This window comes from Nothobranchius furzeri, chromosome 8 (assembly GCF_043380555.1).
Source record: "Nothobranchius furzeri strain GRZ-AD chromosome 8, NfurGRZ-RIMD1, whole genome shotgun sequence".
Classification (NCBI taxonomy): domain Eukaryota; kingdom Metazoa; phylum Chordata; class Actinopteri; order Cyprinodontiformes; family Nothobranchiidae; genus Nothobranchius; species Nothobranchius furzeri.
Window position 1 is genome coordinate 67,741,461 of NC_091748.1, and position 26,766 is coordinate 67,768,226.

The following is a 26,766-nucleotide window of genomic DNA, read 5'->3' on the forward strand; positions in this document are numbered from 1 at the left end:
GAACTACAAAATCATATTTGTTCCTTTAGACTTTCATTTTTCTAATTTTGAAAACAAAACTTTTGTACCTTTTTTGACACACTTGTCCAAAAAAGTATTCTAAAGCAATGATTTGCTTAAACATTAACTAGGAGTGCACCGATTGCAGTTTTTGGTCGATCACCGATCTTGGAAAAAAAAAAAAAAAACGAGATCGGGGCCCATAGATCTGTTGGCTGACAGATTGGTGCACCCCTAGTGACAAAGCAAACAAATAGGAATGCACATTTTTTATCATTCAACTGTTGTTTACATTCATATAAACGCTTGCTGGAATGCCCAGTGTAGTATCGTGCTGGTGATGCAGCATCTGATGTTGGCAGAATCGGTGCCTAGTCTTTTCTGATAATGGCTTCCAGGTAAGATGCATCAGCAGGACTAATCTGACAAAGTTGATGTCTGAAAGCCTGCCGCACACAAGAGCAAACTGCTGAGCTAACAGTCATTCGAGGCCATTTGTTCAGCAGATGCCTCGTTGTGCGTGCCTAATTTCTCTGCCTCACGAGACACTGAGATGAAAATCAAATCGGTTTGATATTTTTTGCCTCACGGGGGTCAAAAACTCACTGTGTGCACACTACATAAGCTGCCGGCTAAGGTGAAATATTCTAGTGGCCACTTAAAGTGCATTCTCTGCTTACATGATTCAAAGCTGGCAGCCCCTGTCTGCATGTCAGCAAAATACCTAACCCTTTTTAAATCTGATTTATTATCTATTGCATATTGGAATATTCCGTCTAACTTGTTATTAATGTGTTACCTGGACTTCCTGTCTAGGTTCAGAATTATTTAGAAGCTTAATTCCAGATGAAAAGAGTCTTATTTTACCTTGTTCTATATTTTTGAAACTTGGCTACAAATTCACATGGCAGCTGAATAAAGAAAAAGGTAGATGTAGGCAGAGCTAGAGCTGTTCAGCACACACTCAGTGTGTGTGTGTGTGTGTGTGTGTGTGTGTGTGTGTGTGTGTGTGTGTGTGTGTGTGTGTGCATTTATATTAGGGTCAGCAGGGGTTAATGTCAACAGCAGCCAACAGCACACCACCCCCAGAGATCTCCACCACCAGATCGTTGCAGGGAATATCACACAGACTAAAACATCAGACATCCACTTTCAGCTATTCTTACCCCCAACCACCTCAAACCAAAAGCAGGAATCTAAACAGAGCCTCTGACCTCAAACTAACTTCAATCCATACTTTCTTTTCACAGGATCTGAAAAAGAAAACGATTATCTGCTTTAATACTGTCTCTTATACCATGTTTGTTATCAGAGCCTAAAAGTCACCGCCCTGCTGTCCAAAGAAAGTTACGGCAGGCCAGATTAGCTCAGTCTTCTGTCGTCGAGGGGTCTTGCCATTTGTTGGACTTCACTCATGGTTGCAAATGGAATAAAAGTGTTTACATGAGCAGGTCTCATTAAAAGTTTTTAGATGGATTATATTTGTCGAGATGGAGCCACTAAAAGCAGTAACTCATAAACCCAAACCTGTAAAATTTCACCTATAATTAGCATTATTGTGAACAGACAGTTGGATTCGAATGTGTTATAATTGGTTTACTCTAAGAAATGAGCCATGAATGTGAGTCATACTTAGCAGGGAATCAAAATCTGGCACAGCAAAGATTTTACTTGCTGCTCTTAAGTGCACACACGTGCAACTTAATTCTGACTTTTACCCTGAAAAGAGAAACAGTATGTGCTGTAAATGCTGCATTCCCTGTTTGTTTGAATTTTTTAACAGAACAACCAGCAGGTGTGGTTGCAGCCCTTGGTGATGCACCTGTTCTTGCAATTCAAAATGTCTTCTGTGAAATAGGCCAGTTATCCATTAATTCTATAAACAATAAAACATTGGTGGCCAACATCCCTTTTTTCTTGCATGCAAAATAGAAGATGTACCTTACATACCATGTATGTGTGAGAAAAGGTTTAAAAGATTTGTGTCTCACATCAAAGTTAAAGTCCCTGAAATGGCAAAAACCAGACCTTTGATATTCATAATCAGTGGTGAGGATTTGAAATCTTTGGGTGACTTTTGCCAATTCAATCTTTTAGGGCCATAGTTAAAAGCGGCCCTAGAGTTCAAAGCCACATTTACTATGTTGTTGTTGAATGTAGGCAGCTTGGGGTGCCTAATGTACACCCCAAAAGCATATGCCATTTTTCCAATGTAAATCAGTAATGTGACAAAACCCACCTTGCCTGCTGGTGGTGGTCGGAGGGACCGGTGGCACCAGCAGCCTCACCTCTTGTCAGTGTGGCTATAATGTAGCTCATCACCAGCAACATGTGAATGGGTGAATGATACACTGCAGTGCAAAGTGTTTTGGAGTCCTCTGACTCTGAAATGTGCTATATGGAGTCTAAGTAATGCCGATATATTTCCAGACCGTGGGTCCCTGGAAAAACGAAAAAAAATTAATGCAAGTCAATGGGGCTAAAACCTCTATTTTCTATTCCCGTTTGTTTTGTGCCACAGATTTCACATATGATGACCACAAATTGTAAAGATGCATTCTGATGCAAAGAAAGCGCTTATTTTCAAACAGGGTCAAAGGTTTCTCCTGTTTCTTTGCCTGAGCAAACCAAACTAGTTACCTCTATGAAGTCATCTGCATGCCCCCTCGTCATCTTACCCTTATCTTTGTATAGACATGCTTTTCAGTCCATCGGTCCAACCGTGCTCTTATGCTAAATGTTTCTCTGGTTTCTGGTCAGGTCCCTGCTTAGTTTAAGAATGCTGTAATCCACCTGATTCTTAGAAAACCAAGTCGACTCCTCTCTCCATAGCAGCTTCAGACTCATCTCTAAACTTCCGTTCATCTCCAAGATCTTGGAGAAGGTTGTGGCTAAACAACTCACAGCTGCTCTTGATGAACATGACAGTTTCCAGCCAAGTTTTCATAGAGCTCATTCTACTGAAACAGCTCTTCTCAGGGTCTCTAATGACCTTCTGAGTCACAGTGATGCAGGGGACTGTTCTGTTCTGGTCCTGCTGGACCTGACTGCAGCCTTTGACACTGTTGACCATCACCTGCTACTGGAGAGGCTGAGAGACTGGGTAGACCTATCAGGAACTGCTCTGGAGTGGTTCTCCTACTGAAAGCATCAGTGGTGCGGAACTGCTTCAAATAGAATCCATTATAGTCTATGGAGTGTTTCAAATCAGCAGCGACGCTCCAATTTCCAGGCGCCTCCCAGAAGCGGCACGCCGCGCCGCTAAAGATAAGACCGGGTTCTATTTTTGCAGCGTGCTGCTTCTGGGATGCATTAATTTCTGCACTTAACATAGGGCTAGACGGGAAAACACACGGTTTCAATGTAAAATCACCAGCATATTTCAAAATAAAAGTACTGCAGTGATTAAATTTCATATATATGAAGCTTACATGTGACCCGACAACTTATTTACTCACAGCATCGTTCCAGAACTGCAGCAGTGTGTTTTCATGGCTTTATTCTTGGCAGTAGAGAGGAACAACATCATATATGGCATCAAATGGCAATACCAAACTTGATTTCCTTCTTTTTGGTTTAATGGCGGATTGCATAAACAAATGGTGACCTGAAGTCTCGAGGGATAATGTGATCTCACGAGTCCAGTGAAGAGCAGAGAGGAAGCCGTGTCACTGCTAAGACTCTCCCAGTGTGAAAAGGAGCACTTTGAAGTTTGCGAGTAAACCGTTCCTCTTCCTTTTGTGCTGCCGATGCTTCCAGTGTGAAACCGGCATTAAACTATTTAAAAACCTGGATGGCTGGGAGCGTTCTACAGCCGAATGAAGATAAGACTGAGATCCTCATCTGTGCCCCAGACAAGCTGGTTCCCAAAGTCAGAGACCCTCTCAGTCAGCTTTCTTCTCACACCAAACCCTCTGTCAGGAATCTTGGTGTGACCTTTGACCCAGCTCTCACCCGGGATTCTCATGTCAATTCTCTTGTTCGCTCTTCCTTCTTCCATCTCAGGAACATTTTTAAGTTGAGTCCCATTCAGTCCCGGTCTGAACTTGAGACAGTTATCCACTCCTTCATCTCCTCATGCTTAGACTACTGCAACTCTCTTTTCACGTGTCTGAGCAGAACCTCCCTGAACCGTCTACAGGTGGTTCAGAATGCCTGTGTTCGGCTTCTGACCAAATTATCAAAACACCCTCACATCACCCCGCTTCTCCTCCAGCTTCACTGGCAGCCAGTCAACTTCAAAGTCCATTTCAACAACTTGGTTCTGGTTTTTAGGGCCTTACACGGACAAGAACCTTCATACATTGGTGATCTTCTCAGTCCCTACACCACATTGGTGATCTTCTCAGTCCCTACACCCCCAGCAGGTCCCTGAGCTCCAGTGACCAAAGCCTACTGGTTGTGCAGTGCACCAGGCTAAAGACCAGAGGTGACAGATCATTTGCTGCTGTGGCCCCCAGACTCTGGAACTCTCTCCCCCTGAGCCTGAGATCAGTGGACTCAGTGGACTCCTTTAAAAAGCAGCTGAAAACTCAGCTGTTCAAGCTGGCTTTTATGTGACCTTCATCACTACCCTCTCCTTATTCTGCTCTTTCTACCAACTCCACCTTTCCCGGGACACACTGATTTCCCTTTTTCCATTTCTTTACATTTTTAATCACATATTTTTTTTCTCATTTAACCATGTTTTTAATCATTTTTCAAAAATCTTTTTTATATTTAGAATTTTTTGTTCTTGTGAAGCGCCTCGTGATTTATTTTCTTTCTTTCTTTCTTTCTTTCTTTCTTTCTTTCTTTCTTTCTTTCTTTCTTTCTTTCTTTCTTTCTTTCTTTCTTTCTTTCTTTCTTTCTTTCTTTCTTTCTTTCTGTCTTTCTTTCTTTCTTTCTTTCTTTCTTTCACGGAAGCAAAACGTTCTGCGAGCATCCCACCCGCCATGGCTGGAAATGTTTTTTAATTGGAAACACTGTCGAAACACATCATTACTTTTCATTAAAATGTGCAATTCTGGACGTAAGACAAAGTGGGTTAGAAAATAACAATTTTAGCCCCGTTGACTTGCATTTGTTTTTTCGTTCTTCGGGGGACCCATGAGCCGATCTGAAAGGGAGTTCTCTAAACAAGTGTGGAATATTTATCATTTAATGGCAGCTGAGATATGGTTCATTCTGAGAAAAGCTTATTTAACAATCGACATATATATACTGGACAATTCATGTCCATTGCCTCTGTTTCTGACTCTAAATAAGAGTTGCCACTACCGCCATTTTGACTGTGTCACATGTCCCATCACATCCAGACAATGTAGCAGCTTAGCTAACCCAAGAAGCTAAGCATGGGCTCTGGGGACCGGGGTAGGCCACCAGCTCGGCAGACTGGTTGCCGTGCGAGGCTGCAGTCATGCTGGTCGCCTGTGGAGATCTAATACGGACCAGGACTGTTAACTTACAAGCAAAGCCACAGACTGCTGCAATCGTAGCCGGGCCTCGTGGCCTTTTACATCAGCTCTTGCTCAATTGTCGGAGATCAATGGGACATTAGCTACATGCTAACCCAAAGCTAACAGAGTTTTTAGCAAGAAAAAAACAGTAGAGCGATTCCAAAGTAAAGGCACGTCCGGCCTGTTTAGTAACAAAATCATTACTAGGTAAGCCGACCAAGGCTATCAGGCTTTGCTCGTCCATTGTGGTCAAAGAACTGTGAGTCCATCACTGTGTTGACATCCACAGAGCGGAGTCGACAATGGCGGACTTGTGGACATTTGACCGCTGTGGAACAGCGAAGCCCGATAGCCTCTGCCATCCTTGGTCAGATATGTAGCTCTAGTTTTGTTACCCAGCAGCCACACCACCACATTATATTTCAACCCGTCTTAGACCAAGCACTGTTATGGTAAATGCACAGAATTTTCCCCCATTCAACCAGCAACCTATTAGCGAGAATAATGCGATTGAATGACTCAAAATTTCCCTAGTTGGCTTCAATTTTACTGCAGAATTATGAGGGCTTGGATTTAGCTCCTTATATTTGCATGCAGTGTTGGGAAAGTTTGTTTAAAAAAAGTGCAATATTAAAAGTGCTAAACATAACAAAATGTATAATCTTTCAGTTAATTCCCTTTTCAATTTTTCTGAATGAACTTTGACTCCTGAACACAGCATAGACGTAGAAGAGTAGACGCCACACCAACCGCTACTGCCTATGTTAGCCCGCATTTGCAGGTTCTACTTTTTATAAACTCTATGGTTAACAGGATGTTTTAGCTAGGCTTTATCTCCGGAAACCTCTGTGGAGATCTGGAGCAAGAACGGCAAAAGAACGCGTTCATAAACCCGTTCACAACACCAGGACGAATGCACTCACTTTTGTCTTCGTCAGGCAAAATACCGACGAGTTCGTTTCACGTTCACGAAAAAAACGAACAAATTCACCAACGATTGTTCAATGAACGCGTTCGGGCACAGCACTGTTTACATGTCCCTACCCAATTTAACGTTCACAAAATATATACGTTAGTCATGATAATCTAACCTTAGAACAACAATAACCCAAGTTATGGCAAATGCTAGCTTGAGCTTCTGCTATTGCTGGCTTAAGCTTCTCTCAGTGCTGACACAAGCTACTGCTAATGCTTGACCAAACTACTACTAACGCTAGCCTGAGCTACTATAAACACATTCTTGTTGGACAAGAGAAAAGCAACACAGAAGACCATCGGGGCATCAATCACGTTTCAGGATGTACTGTCCAAACTTTTAATGATTGATTGGTTGATCCATACCACGTGATCCTTGTTTTCTTCCTCATTTGTCTACGAAACCCTCTCCCCTCCCCTCCCTGACCGGACACACACAATTTCTAGTTTTATGCAGCGTCAATGAGCTATTGGGGTTAAGTCACCAATAATCTCACTTGTTATCCATGCCCCAGCCAAGTAGGGAGGGGCTCTTTCTGGTTCACCTTTAAAATAGAAAAAGGTTAATAAGCGTCTAAACGTTGAAGTTGTTTTTCTTTTTTTCATTAGAAAAAGCTTTCAAAGTTTGTTTCCAAGTTTTTTTCTTTGTTGAAGCAAATTCAGTCCAAACATGATTAGATTTGAACCTGACTTCCACTGCAGGATCTCATAAAGCCTTTTGGCAGTGAACAAACGTTGAAGAACTTATGACAGACTTTTACAGAAGAATTTGGGGACTCATAATAATTCTCCCTCAGCTCCTTCTGAGTCCTTATGCAAGTTTGGAAAGGATCAGAACCAAACTGTTCTCATTGGATTCAGCAAGTGCAGCACAGAAAATATCTGATCACAGTCACAGACGTACTCACATAGTGAGTGTTAAAAGTTCAAATTAATTTCCAATACTGTTTTAGAGAAGCTAAAACCTGATGTTTCATTATTTTTCACTTACAGAAAATTCTCTTAAAGCTGTGTTGTGTAGTTTCCAGAGAATACTAGATCTGAGCCCAATGTCCCATTGTCTTTTGCTCTTAATTGGGGGGGGGGGGGGGGGGGGACGTTCAAACCTATTTATCATTATTTACTAAATAATTTACCCCATCACCTTGAACTCCAGTAACTGAGGAATATGAACGTCACAGCATGCATTGTTACAGGGTAGTACCAGCCCGAAACCCTTTTAGATAAATACGATTTTACATGCAATCATGGCAAGAATCAACTGAATGGTCAGGAGATGAAATAATGAATAGCAATTTAAAAGACTGTTTCATTCTATCAAAAATATAATTTAATGCAGCTTTAACAAAACTTTTAGGTTTGTGTCCTTTTTATTAACATTTTGTATGAAATCAAATAAAGTTGCTTTGCTTTTAATGGTATGCATAGCTTATTTTTCAAGTAATAAAGCATCTTTAAAGCCAAAAATAGGCACAACTTTATATCTGTATTTTCTTTTATTACATCAATTTTTTGGCCTCTCTTTCTTGGAAACTCACAGATCGAGCAGATGTTGCACTAACACATGTGGTTTGTGTCACATCATCACTGCACTCGCTCTCATGGGAACACATGTGAGCTCACAACCAAACTCCAGCTTTCCCCCGGTTCTTCCATCTGCCTGGTTCCTTCGTCTTTTATCTGTCTTTCTCTCTCTCTCTCTCCGTTCCATACACTTACAGACCATAAACACACTGAGTACACGTGGTAATGTAAACCAGGTGTGTAAGACAGCAGGATGTCGAACAACACGCTGAACAAAGGATCCTCTCTTAATCAATCATTCCTCCAAACTCACTCTTAAGAATTTAGCCTCATTTGCACCAAGTATGTACTTAAACCTACAGGTGAGACTCATTTTGGTTTATCTGTTTCACTGCAGCTTTGTAAAAACTAAGTAATTTTATGTTTTACTCCCCTGTTGTTGTATAAAACCCAAACTGGTTGTGTGTAAATATGCAGTAAAATCTAACCCAAGCTGTATAAATGAACCTGCATTTGTATAGCGCCTTTCAGTGTCAAAGGACTCACCATCGCCCTCTGACCACTATCAACTGGCAAGGTGGATAAGTGTCTTGCCCAAGGACCTGTAACCTTCTGATTACTGGACAACACGCTCAACCTCTTGAGCTACTTCTGCCCGTAATTTTAAATGATCGCATGGGCTTTGACTGTTTTATGGTGCATTCCTGGTGTTTGTGTGACAGCAAAATGACATCTTCATTACTAATTTAACTTTTAATTCATGTGGGTTAAACTTTATATTCCTAATCTGGGAAATTTGAAAAGTTAACAAGTTTATCACTAGCTACAAAGGTTTTTCTTTTTTTCTTTTATCTTTCTGCTCTTAGTCACGTCTGTTTCATTCATATAATATATCTAATGTTTGATTCTGTTCATAACCTTTATGGGCAGGATTTATAGGGACAGCCAAGGTGTTGAGAGGATCCATTTTGGTGGCCGTTTTAAGGATCGGGTCTCTGCTTTTTGTAGATGATGTGGTGCTGTTGGCTTCATCGGAATGTGATCTGTAGCTTTCGCCGGAGCAGTTCACAGTTGAGTGTGAAGCAGCTGCAATGAAAATCGGCTCCTCTAAATCTGAGACCATGGTCTTGAGTTGTAAAATGGTAGAATGCCTTCTCCAGGTCAGGGATGAGGTCCTGCCTGAAGTGGATCTCAGGGTCTTGCTCACAAGTGAGGGAAGGATGGAGCAGGAGATCGACAGGTGGATTGGTGCTGCGTCAGCAGTTATGTGGGCATTATGCCGGTCTGTCATGGTGAAGAGAGAATTGAGTCGGAAGGTGAAGCTCTTGATTTACCGGTCAATCTACATTCCTACCCTCTTCTATGGTCACAAGCTTTGGGTAGAGACCAAAAGAATGAGATGCAAGTGCCCAAAAATAGTTTATTCGCAGGGTGGCTGGGCTCTCCCTTACAGATATGCTCGGTCATCCAGGAGGAGCTCGGAATAGATCCGCTGCTCCTCCACCTCAAGAGGGGCCATTTGAGCTGGTCCGGGCATCTGGTTAGGATGCCTCCTGGACGCCTCCCTGGTGAGGTTTACTGGACACGTCCAACCGGGAGGAGACCTAAAGGAAGACCCAAGACACGTTGGAGGGACTATGTCTCTTGGCTGGCTGGGGACGTCTTAGGATTCTCCCTGGAGGAGCTGGCCCAAGTGGCTGGGGAGAGGTAAGTCTGGGTCTCTGCTGAAGCTTGGTTTATGCTTGACACGTCCGCGAGGTTCGCACGGCTCCGCATGGCAAAATTGCGTCATTTTAACAACCACCCCCCTCCACCGCGCCTCCGCATCGCCCAAACTTTCTGCACCGCGCACCTAGAAAATTTTCTAACCACGCAGACGGACGGACACGGAAACACATGGCAGACTGGCAAGAACTAGAATGGCAGAGGTTCATAAATACAGACATTTGTATGATACAGCTCTCAGAGATCACCGTGATCAACATGTTGTTAATAATTCTTGGAGAGAAATAGCTCGCACTGTCGGAAAAGACGAGGACGCTGTTAAAAAATGCTGGAATGCCATGTTGTAAACAACAGTAATTTTTACTTCTACTATGGTGTAGTGTTGGATGCATGCTGTAGAGCTCCATGCTGCCCCCTACAGTTTGGGATAATATTGGCTCACTGCAGAGACAAGCCACATGAACCATAAACGCTGCGAGTTGTGAAGCGCGTTTCATCCGCGAGCCGCATCACCAAGCGGAAAGTAAATGTGTCAAGCATAAACCAAGCTTTAGGCTACTGTCACTGTGACCCAACCCCAGATATGCGGAAGAGGATGGATGGATGGATGGATGGATGCATGGATGAATTGATGGATGGATGGGTGTTTCAGTGTGGTACTTCCCACAGCATTTACCTTATAATATGTTGCTTCCATAAGTCACAAAATTTGCTCCGATGTGTGGGTTCAGGGACGGTGGACCTTGGGGGGTATTTTGATGCTGATGGTAGATATAGTTGCAATATAGTGCCTGGTTTACATGGATAAAGTTGTATTTTCCCCCATTTAACTCCTCAACTTCCACACCAAGAGAACAGCATTTTAATACATTATTATTTTGCTTGTTTTTTGACTTTCTAGAAAACCTAGCAAGGCAGGGCAACTGACAGCTTTGCCTGTGCTCAGGACAAAATAACATTGTAATATTAGCCACCCAAATCCCAAATTATGTATTTGCCTACATTATTGACCATGTTTGAATCTTGGGTCAATGAAGTAAATAACAGCTGGAAATCCTTTCAGCCAGTTCAAGTTCAAGTCTTGACCTGTGCTCGTCATCCAAATCATTCCTACATCCGTTGGCTCTCTTTTTTTTGTCTTTTAACCCCCAAAATAAAAATTCCCAGTGAAAAGTTTTGCTTTAGTATTTACTGTGTTTCTTTACAAGGAGAAACATAAAGATTTTTAATTTTGACTTGGAAAACGAGCCTCAAAATGCTCCTAAATCAGCTGAAGATCAAAAGCGAAAAAGCAGACAAAACCTTTAAAGTCTTTTTTTTAGATAAAATTGAGAAGTATTACAGAAGAACCAATAAACTATGAACAGCTGATGACAGGTTGAGTACATAAATAAACAAAAGCAGTTTTTCTCACTGAGTAGACTAAACTAGTGACCAGTTTTGGAGAATGAGCACATCTGGTGGTTGCCTTTCCTTGACTCTCCCTCCCTCCTTCTACCTTTTTTCTAGACCTTTTTCACTCTTCGTCTTTCATCTTCTCTCTCCTTTTCAACTGACACTCACATCTCCGTCCACTCTAACCCCACCCCCACTCCCGTTTCCTCTCCTCCCTGTTTCAGAGTGTGGCTGTCATCCCTCCATTGTGGCAGGTGAGGCCATTAAACAGCAGGAGACAGCAGAGGAGGGCTCACAAGCAAGGTGTTTGTGTGTGTGATTAATTATCGCAAAGATATCTGAGGAGCTCCTGAGCAAATTGTGCACACATTCAGACACAGAGTCATTAATCTAAGTTCTGTTGTTACATGCGTTGGAGTGTTAAAGGGTAACATTGGCGACCTTTGACCCAAACCGTGTCTACTGCACTCTCTTTCACTCACACATAACTCACGGTGTCGCCTGCAGGTCCATCGGTGTCTATTTGTCTCTCAGCGCCTCGTCCGCAGATGCAGTGTGTGTAATTTTCTGTGATTTATAACAGACAAGTGATATTTGGATGTGTAAGGTATGTAGCTCCTTTTACCACAAATATTTTCAGCTTTTTCTCTCACACCTTCCTCTCCAAGTTGCATCAGTGATGCCTCAGTAACTCAACAACTCAGCGAAGGAAAGAAATCGTTCAATCTGTTCTTGAACTTATAGATGATGTTTTCCCGTTCATGCAGAGTGAGTTTAATTTAACCTTTATTTACTCCGGAAAAAGCCCATTGAGATTCAAAACCTCTTTTTCAAGGGAGTTCTGCAAACTTCAACTTTAGGACAAACTACCTGAGTCCCAAAAAGAGCAAACACCATTTGAAGTCACGGACAACCAAAGATGTTTGGATGTAGAAAACAGCAATTGATGTTTAGCGCTCCCTGGTTTCCTCTGACAACATGGGTTTCCAGTTTTGACAGAAGCATCTCGGGGAAAATACCCGAGGGGAGGGATGAGTGTTCCTTGACCGTGTTTGCGTTCAAAACCATGCTAGTTCTGTAGTTAACAGCTTCAATTACCGGTGGTGACATAGTGTCACAGCCCATTTCAAGTGTCTGCAAGTCTGTTCTGAAGTTCTGAAGTCACAAGTTTGACAACCCCAAGTGACATTCGTATATAAGAAATTATTTTACTTCTGTATTTTATTTGATTTTATAAAATGTATTTATTCAGAGTGGCTGATGGCGAAAATGGCTGCCTCGCCTTTGTCATACTGTCTGTCTGCGGCTATAAAGTACATAAATGGTAAATAGCCTGTATTTGATATAGAAACTTCTAGAGTCCTGGAACCCCCCAAAGCGCTTCACAACACAATAAGGCATTCACTGACTGATCAATGCCTTTCAGAGCGGCTCCACCCAGCTGGCTGCTGCTGCTACCATGGAGCCTGTAGAGACGCTGGACGGAGACAGTATGCCCTCGTACTTCTCCGTCTCCTGGGGAGTGTTGCAAAGCAATTCCCCGCCAGGGCAACAGAGGGCGTAGCGCTGTTCAGTGGTATCCTGTCATGTATCTGGTCCAAGATGGTGTGTTTATATTGTGCTTTTTTGTATTTAAGAGACTTTAACATGGACAAATTTGTCCCTCATCCTCCTCCACCTCTTTATGTGCTCGCTAAACCCGCGTTTTCAATCATTTTCATCCACAAATAAAACGCTTGCTGCGCATCTTTTCAGTCCTCCAGTCACGGGGAATAAAATGTTCATATTTTTAGAGTTTTTCTGCGAGGTATTCTTCAAACTGCTCCGTATCTGCCGCTAGATATCCTCGGCTCTCTTTATTTTTGAGGGCGCAATGGCGGTGCAGTGGACGACAGCAGCATCCTGATCAATCACAAGCGTGCATTTTCGACAGAAAAGAGAGCTTGATTCTGTCCGTCCTTGCGAGGGTTCTCCAGCAGGCTCGCAAGGACGGACAATGGCGTTGAGTGCATCCGTCCTAACGCAGATGGAGAAGTATGAATTAGACTTGATATGTTCTTCTCCGTCTGTGTCGGGACGAACACACTCAAAGGACGCTGCTGTTGTCGACAGCGCTGCCATAGGGAGCCTAAGTCATGCCCATCTACTTCTGGACCATGGGTCCCTGGAAGAACAATAAAATGAATGCAAGTCAATGGGGCCAAAACTATTTTCTAATTCCGCTTGTTTTGTGCCATGGATTTCACATATGATGTCCATGAATTTTAAAGACACATTTTGATACCAAGAACTCGATTATTTCAGTACAACATAAGTGCGATCCAGGTTGTAAGGCAAAGCAGATTAGAAAATAGCGTTTTTAGCCCCGTTGACCTGCATTCATTTTTTCGCTATTTTGGGGAGCCATGAGCCGACCGGAAAGGGAGGAGACTTTGGCCACCTCTTGCGTCCTCAAAAACAAAGAGAGCCGAGGATATCTAGCGGCAGCCACGGAGCAGCCTGAAGAATACCTCGTGGAAAAACTCTAAAAATATGAACGTTTTAATCCCCCATGACTGGAGGAGTGAAAAGATACGCAGCAAGTATTTTATTCGTGGACGGAAACGATGAGAAACATAGGTTTAGAGGTGGCGAGTGCATGAAGAGGCGGAGGAGGGTGAAGGCCAAATTTGTCCGTGTTAAAAAGTCTCTTAAATATAAAAAATACAGAAGAGGGCAAATTGTCTCCATCCGTGCATCTCTCCCTCGAGGAGCTGATGGAGAAGTATAAATTAAGAGGTAGAGCTTTGGGTGCAACATTATCAAACATTTTCTTTCCGTGTAAATTAATTGACCCAAATATGCAACACTGAACTCATGCAATGATGTTAGTTTTGCTGGCTTTGGTCAGACAATGTTGCACTGTTATCATGAGATAACTCATGAGATGTGATGAGTGTAGCCACCTTTTCACGTATTGTTCAGTGATTCAACATCTGGAAGAAGAAATTAGCTCCAGTGAGTTAAAAAAACTGAATGTTCAGCAGGTTCATTCCTCAAACAACAAAACTGCTAAAAGACTCATCTTGACAAATGAAATGTTTTTATATTTTTATATAAAAATTAAACAGTATCTAAACACGTCCATCCAACCTATCCAGACTGGGTGAGATTATCAGCTTGTGTAATTTATCTAGTATCTTTATTTGGTTTTTGTAAGTTTTGGGATCAGTGGGATGGAACAGACTGCAGAGGTGATTGAAGCCAGCCGCAACAGGAAGCTGGAGACAGACAGGCAGAGAAAAAGAGGAGGAGGGAGAAGGTTGAGGGTGAAACCGCAGTTTTTATATGCTGTCTGGTTTTAATTTGGTAAGAGCCATCATTCACCAGTTCACTGAGGTGGCAAACCAGATGAGTGTGTGTGTGTGTGTGTGTTGTTTTAGAGCTTTGCTGGTTTAGATACTGAGATCTGTTCCTGGAAATCATAAAACTGTTTATTCTTTTTAATAGACCTTTTCTCTCCCTCATTTTTTGAGGCTTTTTGCTGTCTTGTGTGAGTGGATGCTACTGTTTAATCAAAATAACCGTTAACCCTTTAACTTCCACTCCATGAAACGAGCTCTTTTCCATTCAGGACAATAAGGGTTCTAATATACTGCAGGTTTTAATAATGAGAAAATATGTACAAACTTTTATTCCATATGTATTATATTTATACACTTTTTACTTAGAATATTTTTTTAGTTTGTTAAAGCTACAATCTGAAGTAATTTGTGTCAGATGGTGTCATCTAGTGGCTGACAAATATATTGCACCTTAAAATGTTCTAATCCCGTCTGTATATATGTGTGTGTGTATATATATATATATATATATATATATATATATATATTCTCCAACACTCGCACATGCTCTGTAATTGACAGTTGTACGTAGGCGGCTTTTGAGCGCTATTGGTTAATGCAGTCGTTTTCAATTGCATCAGGCTATACGGGACGGTGGTGGGCTTAGCAAAAAAAAGTCGCGTTGCCTACATTATATCACAGTACAGGATAGTACAACCACTTTTACGGATTTCTAAAAGTCATACATAATTCCAGAAAGGGGGAGAACTCCCGATTGCATCTTTAAAATAAGTCATTAATACATGTAAATGACAATTTTACTAATTAGGATAAAACGTTAAACCCGTTATTTTTTCCATTTGTGTGTTTACTGACCTGTTCTGTTTGTTTGCTTATGTTCAGTGCCTTCAGCCATGCAAAGAACTGTGGGAAACCAGGAAGGTGCTCTCTCTTAAGTCCTGTGAGGTAACATGAAACAAATATCTCTGTGTTTTTTTAACAGTTAATGTAACTTTGGTGGTATTGTCGCTTTTGCACAAAAAATTGCTTTTGTTGGAATCCTGAAGATGTTTTTCAATGCAAGCTTGTTTGTGTGTGTCACAGATAACACTCGAGAGATTTTTAATGTATACATGAAAGGGTTTTGTGTGTTTTGTATGTGTGTGTGTGGCCCCCAAATGATTATTTGTAGAGGCCGTCGCTGCGGTTTTCAGATAGATTAGTTTTTCATCACAATAGCTGAAGCATTTTACTGTCTCGATGGTTGACTGGCTGCCTGGTTAGGACCACAGGGTAATTCAGAGCTATTAGCTAAAGCTCGTGTTTACATCTCGCTCAACTGCAGCCGTGTGAGCTGCCAGAAACACTCACACAAATACACACACACTCACACACAACCTTTTAGACAAACTCTCAAGGGTAGAGTTTTCAACTCTCAGCAGGAGTTTATCAAAGGAAAGGAAACGCTTTCAACTCTCCTGAGTGTTTTTATGCCCTCATGTGTGCGTTCTCAGATACTGCATAATGTTATGACAATGATAATATTACCCCCTGTGTTCTTACCCTCTCTCAGAAACAGACAGAGTGTGTGACGAGCAGGGAGTTTCTGGCCTCTCTGAGGTCCTCACGTCAGGGGGACTGCCCCGCGCCACAGCGCGCCACGGGATTCGCTGCTGCCTGTGTGGAGAGCTGCTCGTTAGACCGGGACTGTCCGTCCTCGAGAAAGTGCTGCTTTAACGGCTGCGGACACACGTGTCAAGCACCAGCCAATTTATATAAAGGTATTCCCTCCAGCAGCTGCTTTTAATTATCCAAAATACAACATGTGGTGATTTACAGCCGATCCACTGAGGTGATGCTAATTAAGAGTAATTTTTGTTTTCTGAGGCCTTGATTCACTTTTCTCATTACACCAGTGTCCTGTCGGGTCACAATAACTGCGGAACAAGCTTTTAGTTTATCGCTTGGGAAAGTGAACTTCAACATCTGGCTCTTGTAACGATGATGTTTAAACATTTTGATTTGCTTTGATCAAACATGTCTTTCAAATTATTTAAATTAAATTGCATCTCAAATCCAAAACAGTCCCACTAAGGTTGAATTACCTCAGATGTGGTTAGGGTATGGCTGGTTTATTAATTCTTCAGAAAGTTTAAAATCTGAGAGGATTTTTTTTCTGTTTTTAAACAGTGGTGTGAAATGTATCCAAATATGAATAATAATGGAGAGTAGCCTTCAGGAGGGATCAACTAACTTGTGTTTTGAACACTTTTCTGTGTTTTTATGTTTATTTTATACTTTATTTTTATTGAGGATGTTCACTAAGATACTTGTTCTTTTTGAAATACCATCGGTCACTCCAAGTTTCAAATGCATGCGGAATGCGAAAAAAGTCTTCTACCCCTATTTCCTGCATTAGTCACCGATAGAAAATAGACAGGAAAACAATTTGGTCAGCTAGTAAAAGCTAACTGTTAGCATTAGCAACTACTCAACCTAAATATAAGAAGAGCTCTGACCAGCATCTAGTGGTGAAATGGGGGAACAGTAACACTGAATATCTCAGAAATCCATGTGTGTTTCTCATCCAGAAAATATTTGTCCCCAGTAAGTAATTAGTGGAGAAACAGCTTTATCTCATAACTGCTGTCAGAACCTGTAAGAGACACCTGTGACTGGCAATCTGACATTGTAGCATGGCTGATCTTGTGTTATTGGAGGACTTGGCAGAGGGTGCACTCCGGAGGGAATGTGTCTTCCGTGCATGCACTGATCTGTTTCCTGATGGAGATCTAACTAACTCCAAACAACACATGCATACAACTCCTTAAAGGGGCATTATGGAAGTTTGACAGCCAAAACATGCATAGAAATAATAAATTTCTTCTTCATACATTCTCCTGCAATGCCCTAGTCCTGTAGAATGAGCCCTGGCATTTTTACTGTGATTGCTTGTTTTTCTGTAAAATCACAGAAAAAGAGAGTTGCTCGGGTCGAGCAGGCTGCTTCATGCGCGTTCATGCTCAGGCATAGCCTGTAGCATTTGCTATCCGTAGCTTTAGCAGCAGAGAGAGAGGTAGTGGGACTTTGTCGCTGTTCCTAACGCCTAGTGACAAACCTAGCTACATTTCTGAGGACCCTTAGCTACTTTCTGTAGAACTTTCTTCTAGATATTTCTTGCAAATTAGCAACAAAATAGTTATTTTCGCTCCAAACCGTTCTTTGAACGTTGTTTCAGGTGTCATCAAGGATATAAATGTTACAGATACGAAAGACGTCACTGGCACTTTAGCTCACCTTGTAAGATGTCGGATTCCTGTGCAGAAGACCCGGGTTTGATTCTGGATGTGAACATAGTTTATGTGGAGTTTCTTTTTTACATTAATGGTATTTTTTTACAGTAAGATGCCCAAATTTTTATTTGAGACTCGCCGAATGGCATTGAATTCACAGATAAAAAAGATGTGGGTTCAACTTTCATTTTGGAACAATTTTTCAAGCAAGGGAAAGGCATGTTCTGAGCATGCAGGAGGACTGACCCATCATAAACCTTTGTCTGCTGTGCTGAAGAGAAAGGTACAGAACCAAATTATTTAATTAATTAGCTGCGCGTTCTCCTGTCCTCTGTCCTCCTGGCCACACACACACATACACACACACACACACACACACACACACACACACACACACACACACACACACACACACACACACACACACACGCACGCACGCACGCACACGCACACACACACACACACACACACACACACACACACAAGGGACTGTCTCAGCTGTTATTTTCGTTAAGGAGTGTGCACGTACAGCATGCGTGCCTCGTGCACGAGCCTACTATTGAAGCTGCCATTACGCTTTTGGCCTGAGGGGGCAATCGCGAGCATAAAAATTCAAAACTTTGTAAAGTCCCTTTAAATGTAAAGTGTAAATGACAGCCCCGTTACTAAACTATTTATCTCATTCAATTTTACGTCGAAGCATTTTTTCTTTACTTGCGACAGAGACTTCTCTGTCTCAACTACGTTTAACCTATGCAACTTGTTTGTTGCCTTGATCTTGCTGTCAATAAAAAAAAAATTCCCGGGAGGAATGCAATGATTCCCCCCGTGAGCTGAGGACATGGTGCGACCAAATATGGTTAATCGAGGGTGTGGGTATGTAAATGAGTGTGAACGGACACAAGCATGTGGAGATGACATTTATCACATGCAGAAAAACGTGCATACAACTGGCCATCACACGTTTCCTAAATCAGGATTTTGGCCATTCGTGTGAATAATCCAAATTTCATTTGTAGGATGGACAGTTTCTATGAATGTTTGATAAAACTTCAGTTGCCTGCTTTTTTTTCTCCCCAGATATCAACACACAATTCATTGATACTAGAGACCCCCTGCAGATGTGTTGTGAATGAGATCTTTAACATTGTTGACAAAAGACAAACATATTCCTCTAACATTTTTGGATATCCTGACTCTAAGCAGTTTTCCCGCACTAGTGTGGTGCTGACTACCCAGAACTGTAACACATTCTGTAATTCTTGACTTCTCTCATTAAATGTATTTATTTATTTTTCAGTATAGTCAATGTTAGTTGTGTCCACATGACTTAATCTCAGACTACTTCTCTGCTGTGCTGCTCCATCCATAATGTTATTCAAGTGTGTTTCACTTGACATTCCTGTGTTATCTCCTTTTTCAGGTGTTCCTCTGAAGCCTCGCAGAGAGATAAACTTCACTGAGGATTTAGAAGGTCGTGTGAAGGTGGCGTGGGTGTCAAAGTTCAACGTCAGCATGGAACCTGTCATTTACATGCTTCAGTCTCGCTGGAACATCGGTATTCACCCCAGTGAGGACCAAGCCTCTCCATGGGCTACCATTGCTATGGTAATTGCTACCATTAACAGGCACTCATCGTGACTTTAGTAAAGTTTTGAGATGCTGAAGTCATTAAAGGAAGCATATTATACGGAAGGAAGCAATGTAAAAATTTCAATTGTATTTTTAAAAGTTCCCTTGTCACTGCGCGTTATTGGAAGGTTTAGTTAAATAAGGTATCTGATTGCCAGATAAAAAAAAACAGCTTTGTGTCACTGAGTCTTAACTATTAATATTGACGGTAGGAGAATAAAAGAAGCTATAAAAACGATTTCCTGCTCCGTTAACAGCGAAGCCACACCACAACATTTATAACATAGCTTTAGCTCATAACTCTCAATTTGCCTGGAATGATGAAAATTCTCAGCTATGGAGATGGATGCTAGCTTCAACTTCCACCTCATCAGTCTGCTGCCTCACTGTCTAAACCTCTCCTCCCCAGCCAGTCTCATTCTCTGCCAGGGTAAACCTGTGTGTGTGTGTGTGTGTGTGTGTGTGTGTGTGTGTGTGTGTGTGTGTGTGTGTGTGTGTGTGGGTGTGTGTGTGTGTGTGTGTGTGTGTGTGTGTGTGTGTGTGTGTGTGTGTGTGTGTGTGTGTGCGTGAGGTTAGGTAAATAAGCAGAGCTTAAAAGAGAACCACAGGCAGCCTCAGTCGTTCCACCAGCTGAGTCTGAATGACTGAACGCTCATTATTGACTTAAATAGATGACAGTGCATGTTGGCGTGTGTGTGATTGAGAGTGGATGAGCAGCCTTTAAGTGGTGATTACATTTACACTGTCAGTGAGAGAAAGCATGTGGCTTTTTGGTATTTTTACTCATAATTCAGGTTCTGTATGTGGATTATTTTCACTAGCAGCTGATGACGTTCCATTCTGACTGACTTTGTGTGGTTTGTTTACTGTTGTTCTATTAGATCCGCAGCATCCTTTTAGTAAATTTTATCTCCACAATCACTGTTAACCCTCTCAGGCTCAAAATAAGTTTTGATAAAAGGACGTACAACTAAGGCCTTCAGGGGTACTTCAGAGTTAAAAAATGCTCATGAAATACGTATGTGGAGTAACCAGGTAGGTAGGTTTTAACTGTTGCAAATCTGCAACGCCTGCCTCCAGAGGGTTAAATTCCCAGTCTAAATAGCTTTGGGCGAACGTTATTTCAGACATCACAGTCACTGAATTAGAGATTTAGTTGAATGTATAGAGGTTGACAAATAAGGGCTTTTCTTGTGACTGTGTCTATTTATGGAGGCCGTGGTCAGCCAGTGGCTGATATAGGCTGCCATTTTTAGGCCGATTTTCATGACTAGTATCTCAATGTTATTTGCATGCTTAAATGTCACTAATAACAACAGTAGGCACAAAACACTTATGAACTTGAATCAGTCTTGAACTGTTAAATCTTAATTTTGTGCTGCTCAGTAATAAAATCAAACATTCAACCCAAATTTTGTCAAACAGATCAATCAACTGACCAAGTAATAAATATATACAACAGAGGAATAAGAAGAAATATCAGTTGACAATAATGTTTTAAAGTATTAATAAAGCCTGTGGAACATAAATATACATTTAAATAAAATTCTGCAGAAGAAGGGCTGCCCACATATGTGCCGGACTTTAAATCAGCTAGCTAAAGAGCTATATCGGCCTTTAAACCCATCCATCCATTGTCCTCCTCTTATCCGTGGTCAGGTTGCAGCCTAAGCATAGAGGCCCAGACGTCCCTCTCCCCAGACACTTGGGCCAGCATCTCTGGCGTTCCCTGGCTTAATGAGAAACATAGTCCCTCCATCATGTCCTGAGTCTTCCTTTAGGTCTTCTTCCGATTGGACATGCCCGAAAAACCTCAACAGTGCTTCCAGCCAATATCGCTCAAATTATGATTCATTAAAGCAGATATCATATTTGTCCTGGATAATTCAATTATTGATGGTAACACCTCAGCACTGTTCAGTCAATCAGCCATTTTTGTGTGATGTGCTTTCAGATGCTCTCAGAGCACGTGGTTCTTTCAGATCTGAGACCCCAGCGCTGGTATCAGTTCAGGGTAGCAGCCATCAACAGCCACGGCAGCAGAGGCTTCACCACACCCAGTAAACACTACATTTCCAGTAAAGGTAAGAAAATTCCCCGATTGTAAATCTTTTCTCCTAAGAAACATGTTTTGAGTGTCCCACATAGTGTGATGATTCCTTCTGCCCGTTTTCCAAACCCAACAATGAATTTTCATTTCCTGTCACAAAAGACAGCAAAATACACTTGTGTTCATTTTGTGTCACTTTATTAAACCTCCCCTTGGACCTGTAAGCAACTCAAAAACACCTCCCCTCCTTTTTGTCTCTCTTTCTTTTTTCTTTTTTTTTCTTTGCTCACAGCTAAGGTACACCCAGTAAAATACCATCAGGCAGTCCATAAATAACACACAGGAAACAGAAGATGCACACGACTTCATGTGCACATATTTGGAAATACACACTGTACTCATTTATTTGGTTTAGAGCCACAGTGAAATCCCTGGTTCTGGTTAGAGCGACGGGGTGAAAGTGTGAGTAAAGACACTCTGATGCACTCTCAGACAAACACGCACAGACCGTAGGAGGCTGTCAGTCCAATGCTCGGCGCACTGAGGTCATACTGATGTCAGGCCAGGATTGCCTTGTGATATGAATCCCCTGCCGGCATGTTTGGATGTGAATAGTGATTTAATGTTGGACTGAGTTCAGGGGAAGGGTTTGAAAGCTGAATGGTGATTATGAAGAGGCATCCGAGATAGCACTGAGGAGGAATTTTTCATCTGCTCTGCTCATCTTCTGCCTGAAGGCCAAAACAAAGGAGGCAGCCTCCCAAAAAGATACACCAGCTGAGTTGTGTGTTTTATCGATGAAATTGATAAAAACAGTCCAAAGTTTGGGATCAAAAGTGTAACTACAGGCAGGCTCACGATCAAGTGAGTTTCGAAAAAACACGACGGTTGTGAAACTAAGAATATCTAAACTCTACAAGTGGAAGAAATGTCCCCACCATTCTGTTTATTATCAGCTGTCTGCAGCGCTTTGCTGCTACGAGTCTGTCCTGCTCAACACTGTTGCAAAGTATGGCAAGCCACTGTAGCATGTAATAACAAACACGTCTAACTGTGACCATAATTGAAACTGGATTATTGCTAACCCGTACTTAGTAGATATGTTACCATTACATTTTTAGCTGTAAAAATTAAATGTTATTAGCATTTCGAGTAGCTTGCTGCAGAACATGTTAATGAAATACATTAAATTTTACTGATCATAGTTTAATTACAGATATTTTTTAGGTGATAGCATGTTGTTTTGCACGCTATTGAACTGTTTCCTAATCATGTTTTGTTGTTAAAGTAAAGGAAGGAGAGAGAAATGTTTCCCTAGATGTTTTTTAATTTTCCTGTTTAATTCAATTAATCGAGTCGAGACACCATCCGATTCATCGATGATCCAAATAATAATTTGTTTCAGCCCTAGTCTTGAATGAATTCAGGTTTAAGGTATTCTTGTTTTCAAGTTAGCAGTGTGTACAACAGGTCTTACTTTTTAAATGTAACCGTTGTCCTTATTCTTTTCACTATTATTGTTAATTTCTTGTAATATATGTATGGCTTTTTTGTTTGATTATGTTCAGGAGCTGACACTATAGTGACCTCTAGTACCTACGTGGTAGAGTTGTTTTAGCTGATGGTTGTTATGTATATATACGTATGAGTGTATGAGTGCATTTTGAGATGCCGGGGTAGAGGTTAAAGACACACTTGAACATTCCTAATAGAATCTGATGGCGGTCTGTCTTTGGTTTCTACTTAATTTGTCTGATTAGCCAGAGGATGGAGGTCAGGGGTCGTAAATCAGGAAGCCAGCAGAAGTAAAACAGTTCGTCCACCGTGCTGTGATGCTAGTTAGAGTGAGAATCTGATTTTGAAAAGCTTCAGTCTTTTAAATAATTGTATTTCCAAAACAACCTGCCAGCAGGGATTACACCAGAATGTCTGGACCAGAAAATGTCTCTTGATGATTTTATTTTGTGACACAAATGACGGTAAATGCCGGAATAAATCATTTTTGGTAAGAAATACACACACACACAGACCAGATGTACCAGCTCCCAAAACGTTGTCCTATCTTTGATCTGTTTTGGGTCAGGAGAGCGCCGTCTCGGGCCTGTGGGAGGCCATGGGGATGTAGTCCTAATCAGATACGTTTTGTAGTTTTAATCAGATACAGCATCAGGGATTTAGGATCTAATAAGGTACAGAGTCAGTGCTAAAAGACCGTTGACCTGAAGATTTCATTTCACAGGCGAAAAGAGTTTAGTGTAGGACATTTTTAGTAGAGCTGCAGGGTTCTTCAGTAGCTCTCATCTTTGATGCTATAAATCAAATTAACTGTGTTGATTTAAAAAGGACCAAAATTTGCCTTTAATTTAATTGAAGTTTTTTTGTTTTTTACTGCTGCGTGCATCTAATGCGCTTATTGGGAGACTGGTTAAATATACCAGCCATTTTAAAGGGATTTTTAAATATATATATATATATATATATATATATGTTATATTTTTAATTATATGTTAGCTTTGGACAGTTTTTCTCAACATCTCCCACATGTTTATAAGGAAATTAATTCTTTTGACAAAATAACGATTATTTAGTTTAGAGACAGCAAAACTTGCATGCTGCTTCTTCATTTAGATATATGAAAATAATTATTCATTTCCTTAGCTAATGCTACAATATAGAAAAGCATGTTTCCGATCGATAGTTGAATCTCAGATAGAGGAGGAGCAATGTGGTTTTCGTCCTGGCCGTGGAACTGTGGACCAGCTCTATACCCTTGCAAGGGTGATGGAGGGGGCATGGGAGTTTGCCCAACCAATCCACATGTGCTTTGTGGATTTGGAGAAGGCTTATGACCGTGTCCCCAGGGGCACCCTGTGGGGGACGCTCCAGGAGTATGGGGTGGGTGGCTTTCTGTTAAGGGCCATTCAGTCCCTTTACCAGAGGAGCGTGAGTTTGGTCCGCATAGCCGGTAGTAAGTCGGACCTGTTCCCAGTGAGGGTTGGACTCCGCCAGGGCTGCCCTTTGTCACCGGTTCTGTTCATCACTTTTATGGACAGAATTTCTAGACGCAGCCGTGGTGTGGAGTGTGTCGAGTTTGGTGGCAGGAGAATCTCGTCTCTGCTTTTTGCGGATGATGTGGTCCTCCTAGCTTCATCCAGCTCTGACCTTCAGCTCTTGCTGGGTAGGTTCGCGGCCGAATGTGAAGCGGCTGGGATGAGGATCAGCACCTCCAAATCTGAGACCATGGTTCTCGACCGGAAAAGGGTGGCTTGCCACCTCCGGGTCGGGGGAGAGGTCCTACCTCAAGTGGAGGAGTTTAAGTATCTCGGGGTCTTGTTCACGAGTGAGGGTAGGAGGGATCGGGAGATCGACAGGCGGATTGGTTCGGCATCTGCAGTGATGCGGACGCTGAGCCGATCTGTCGTGGGGAAGAGGGAGCTGAGCCAGAAAGCCAGGCTCTCGATTTACCGGTCGATCTACGTCCCAATCCTCACCTATGGTCATGAGCTTTGGGTAATGACCGAAAGAACGAGATCGCGGATACAAGCGGCCGAAATGAGTTTCCTCCGTAGGGTGGCCGGGCTCAGCCTTAGAGATAGGGTGAGGAGCTCGGACATTCGGGAGGGACTCGGAGTAGAACCGCTGCTCCTCCGGATCGAAAGGAGCCAGTTGAGGTGGTTTGGGCATCTGGTCAGGATGCCTCCTGGACGCCTCCCTGGGGAGGTGTTTCGGGCATGTCCTGCCGGCAGAAGGCCCCCGGGTCGACCCAGGACACGTTGGAGAAGTTACATCTCCAATCTGGTCCGGGAACGCCTTGGGGTCCTGCCGGAGGAGCTGGTGGACAAGGCCGGGGAGAGGACGGCCTGGAGCTCCCTAGTTGGGATGCTGCCCCCGCGACCCGGACCCGGATAAGCGGAGGAAGACGAGACGAGATGTTTACATGCACACTTAGTGATTAATACATTGATATAAAAGCCATTCTATATAAAAATGTCACATTTAGATAGCTCAATAAAAAATATCCTTTTTCAGACTAATAATTAACGATGATTCAAAGATTATTCATTAATATCTTGTAAATCTGTGTTTTACTGCTTTTCCTCTAAAATAGGCAAATCTAAATGTTACATTTATGTCAATGTGCTTCAAAATTTTGGTAAAGATGATCCTTTTTTCTGACTCTCTTACAGACCCATCACCTCCAGAACCTCCAACAAATATCAGAGTGAGCAATCAGACTCTGGATTGGACGGCGTCTAAATTATCTCCTGAGTTCACAGAAAGGTGGCTAAACATTTACATACATATGTATATGCTGTTGTTTTTTATTATGCTGCTTTGCACCTATTCAGCACTTCAGGCTATCAAGTAGTACTACCAAGTGTACATAAATGAACAAACGCCTCTTTTATCTGCCAGTAAATTCCAGTTTGTCTTTGTTCAATTATCCATCCAACCATTTTCTATACCTACAGCGAGAACATGCAAACTTCATGCAAGAAAGACCTTCTTGCTGCAAGGCAACAGCACTAACCACTGTGCCACTCTGCAGCCGTTGTTCAGTTAAATATTCCAGTATCTTTTCTAATCGCATGCTGCAAAAAAAGGTAAAATAAAGGTCAGGCCATGTCCATGTCTACAGAGATTACCCAATAACATGTAATAACAGATGTGATTATCAAAATTGCAGCTTCTGCTCACTACAAAGTACATAATATGCCTTTAGTGAACATACTTAGAATAAATATGAGTGAACGAGTCCACATCCATGTGCCTGTTAGAAAAACCCTGCACTACTTTTATTTCACAGTTTGTTTATAAAAGTTTTATGGCTGATTTGTAACTTTTCCTCCTCAGGTTAACAGGAAGTGGGGCCACAGTGGCCATCTTATTACGCTGGGACCCCCCCAGAGAGGGAGACTTGCCTGTCCACAACTACAGAATCACCTGGATGTCTCGACATAAACTCCCTCATCAAAAGCGTTCACATGCAGTGCACAAATACACACAGGAGCTGAGCAAAAGTGAGACCAACAGCGTGCTGACTCGAGGGGTAAGAGCATTTTCTGTCTACTTTGGAATGCTCAAAAACAATAAATATTCCAGTCAGATTCTTCTGTGTCATGTCTACATGTCAGTCTTTTTTTCAAATCTGTTCATAATCATGCTTCTTCTTAGCCTGGCAAGGCATCCGCCTTATTAGCTGAAGTAGCTGCTGGCTTCTGATCCGCCAATCCTTTTAAAAATGTCGCACTGCATTCTGGGAAATTTTTGACTGAGTTAAGAAAGTAGCTAAAATGCTACCATATGTTAGCTTTGGACAGATTTTCTCAACATCTTCCACCCCTCAATTGCTGTATGCAGGGGGCTGCCAGAGATTTTGGGCCCCATGAAAAAATATCAAGTTGGGCCCC

The 26,766-nt window shown here is 42.0% G+C and overlaps 1 protein-coding gene across 1 annotated transcript in view; it reads left to right on the plus strand.

Moving 5' to 3' along the window:
• anos1b (anosmin 1b) overlaps positions 1–26,766 on the plus strand; it is an 86,289-nt gene that overhangs the window by 39,102 nt on the left and 20,421 nt on the right. Inside the window, exons 3-8 of the mRNA XM_015970958.3 lie at positions 15,284–15,346; positions 15,954–16,161; positions 19,097–19,281; positions 21,260–21,389; positions 25,543–25,636; positions 26,210–26,405. Coding sequence (XP_015826444.3) covers positions 15,284–15,346; positions 15,954–16,161; positions 19,097–19,281; positions 21,260–21,389; positions 25,543–25,636; positions 26,210–26,405 — 876 coding nt within the window. The remainder of the gene's footprint in view (positions 1–15,283; positions 15,347–15,953; positions 16,162–19,096; positions 19,282–21,259; positions 21,390–25,542; positions 25,637–26,209; positions 26,406–26,766) is intronic.